The following is a 1031-nucleotide window of genomic DNA, read 5'->3' on the forward strand; positions in this document are numbered from 1 at the left end:
ATATATATATATATATATATATACTCTCTTCGCAAGTACTATGCTTTCTTCAACTCTTATGAATTCCACTGAAGAGATTTATGAGTTACAGATCAAAAGAGAAATTCTTCAATTTGACTGGATTTCAGTCCAAAAGGAAAGACGTCGGCAAACGTATCAGGTATTTTCTTGTGAGCTCATAAGTCATAGAAGGCTTAGAAACACTGATTAGTTCTTTTGATTCTGAATGTCATGCGTGTGGTTTCACAATAAATCTGAATAAAACAGTCGTAATGCATCTCTGAGACAGGAAACGCATTGAGTATTTCTCTTATAATTTCTAAGGGAACGCTACTGAAGATTGTACAATCCTTTGAATATCTTAGATATTATGTTACTGTTTGTGCAAATTTAGATACTGAGACACCATCGCGCATACAACTGGCAGCAGCATCTTTCGGTGGTTTAGAATCCAGTTTGGTCACAGTGCCGCATAAAAAAACTGAAACGAAAGTACATGGTCTGTTCAGCTTTCGTTCTCTCATCTGTTTTCTACTCCTCAAGAAAACTTACGTTCGCCATATTAAAACGTTAGAATCAAAAATGTTTGCGATACATTTTAAAAATAAATTGAGAATCAAACGTTCCAGATCTGAGTTTCTTAGACAAGCTCGGGTGAAATGCTGAAAGAGTGTTATTAAATATCACGCATTCAATTCGTCTTTCTGTATGCATATATTTAAGATTTCATTCCTTTCAGATTTGTTCAACATTGGGTACAACTTCTGTGTGTGCATTTGATAACATTAAAGAAATTGGTGCTGTATGTAAGTTGCTTTAATTATGTACCTAATTAATTTTCATACTAATTGGAAGCTACATCTTCCTCTTTACAGCTACTTTTTCCAGTAGTCGTAGTCATTTCCATTCGTAATATTCTAATTTCCTTGAGGACATTATTGTTATTAGCCACCCACAGCTAACATATTCCTCAGGGATGAGCGCGTATAAATATATCTAATCTCAGATATCAAAAAACTAAAAAGAGGTTC

At 34.1% G+C, this 1031-nt stretch overlaps 1 protein-coding gene across 4 annotated transcripts in view; it reads left to right on the forward strand.

The window, feature by feature from the left end:
• Positions 1–1031, forward strand: part of LOC106872850 (aromatic-L-amino-acid decarboxylase) — a 36139-nt gene that overhangs the window by 18299 nt on the left and 16809 nt on the right. For all 4 annotated transcript variants that reach the window (XM_014919984.2, XM_052965966.1, XM_052965967.1 and 1 more), the window contains one exon: positions 740–806. In XM_014919984.2, the coding sequence (XP_014775470.1) occupies positions 740–806 (67 nt within the window). The remainder of the gene's footprint in view (positions 1–739; positions 807–1031) is intronic.

Source organism: Octopus bimaculoides, chromosome 3 (genome assembly GCF_001194135.2).
Source record: "Octopus bimaculoides isolate UCB-OBI-ISO-001 chromosome 3, ASM119413v2, whole genome shotgun sequence".
NCBI lineage: Eukaryota > Metazoa > Mollusca > Cephalopoda > Octopoda > Octopodidae > Octopus > Octopus bimaculoides.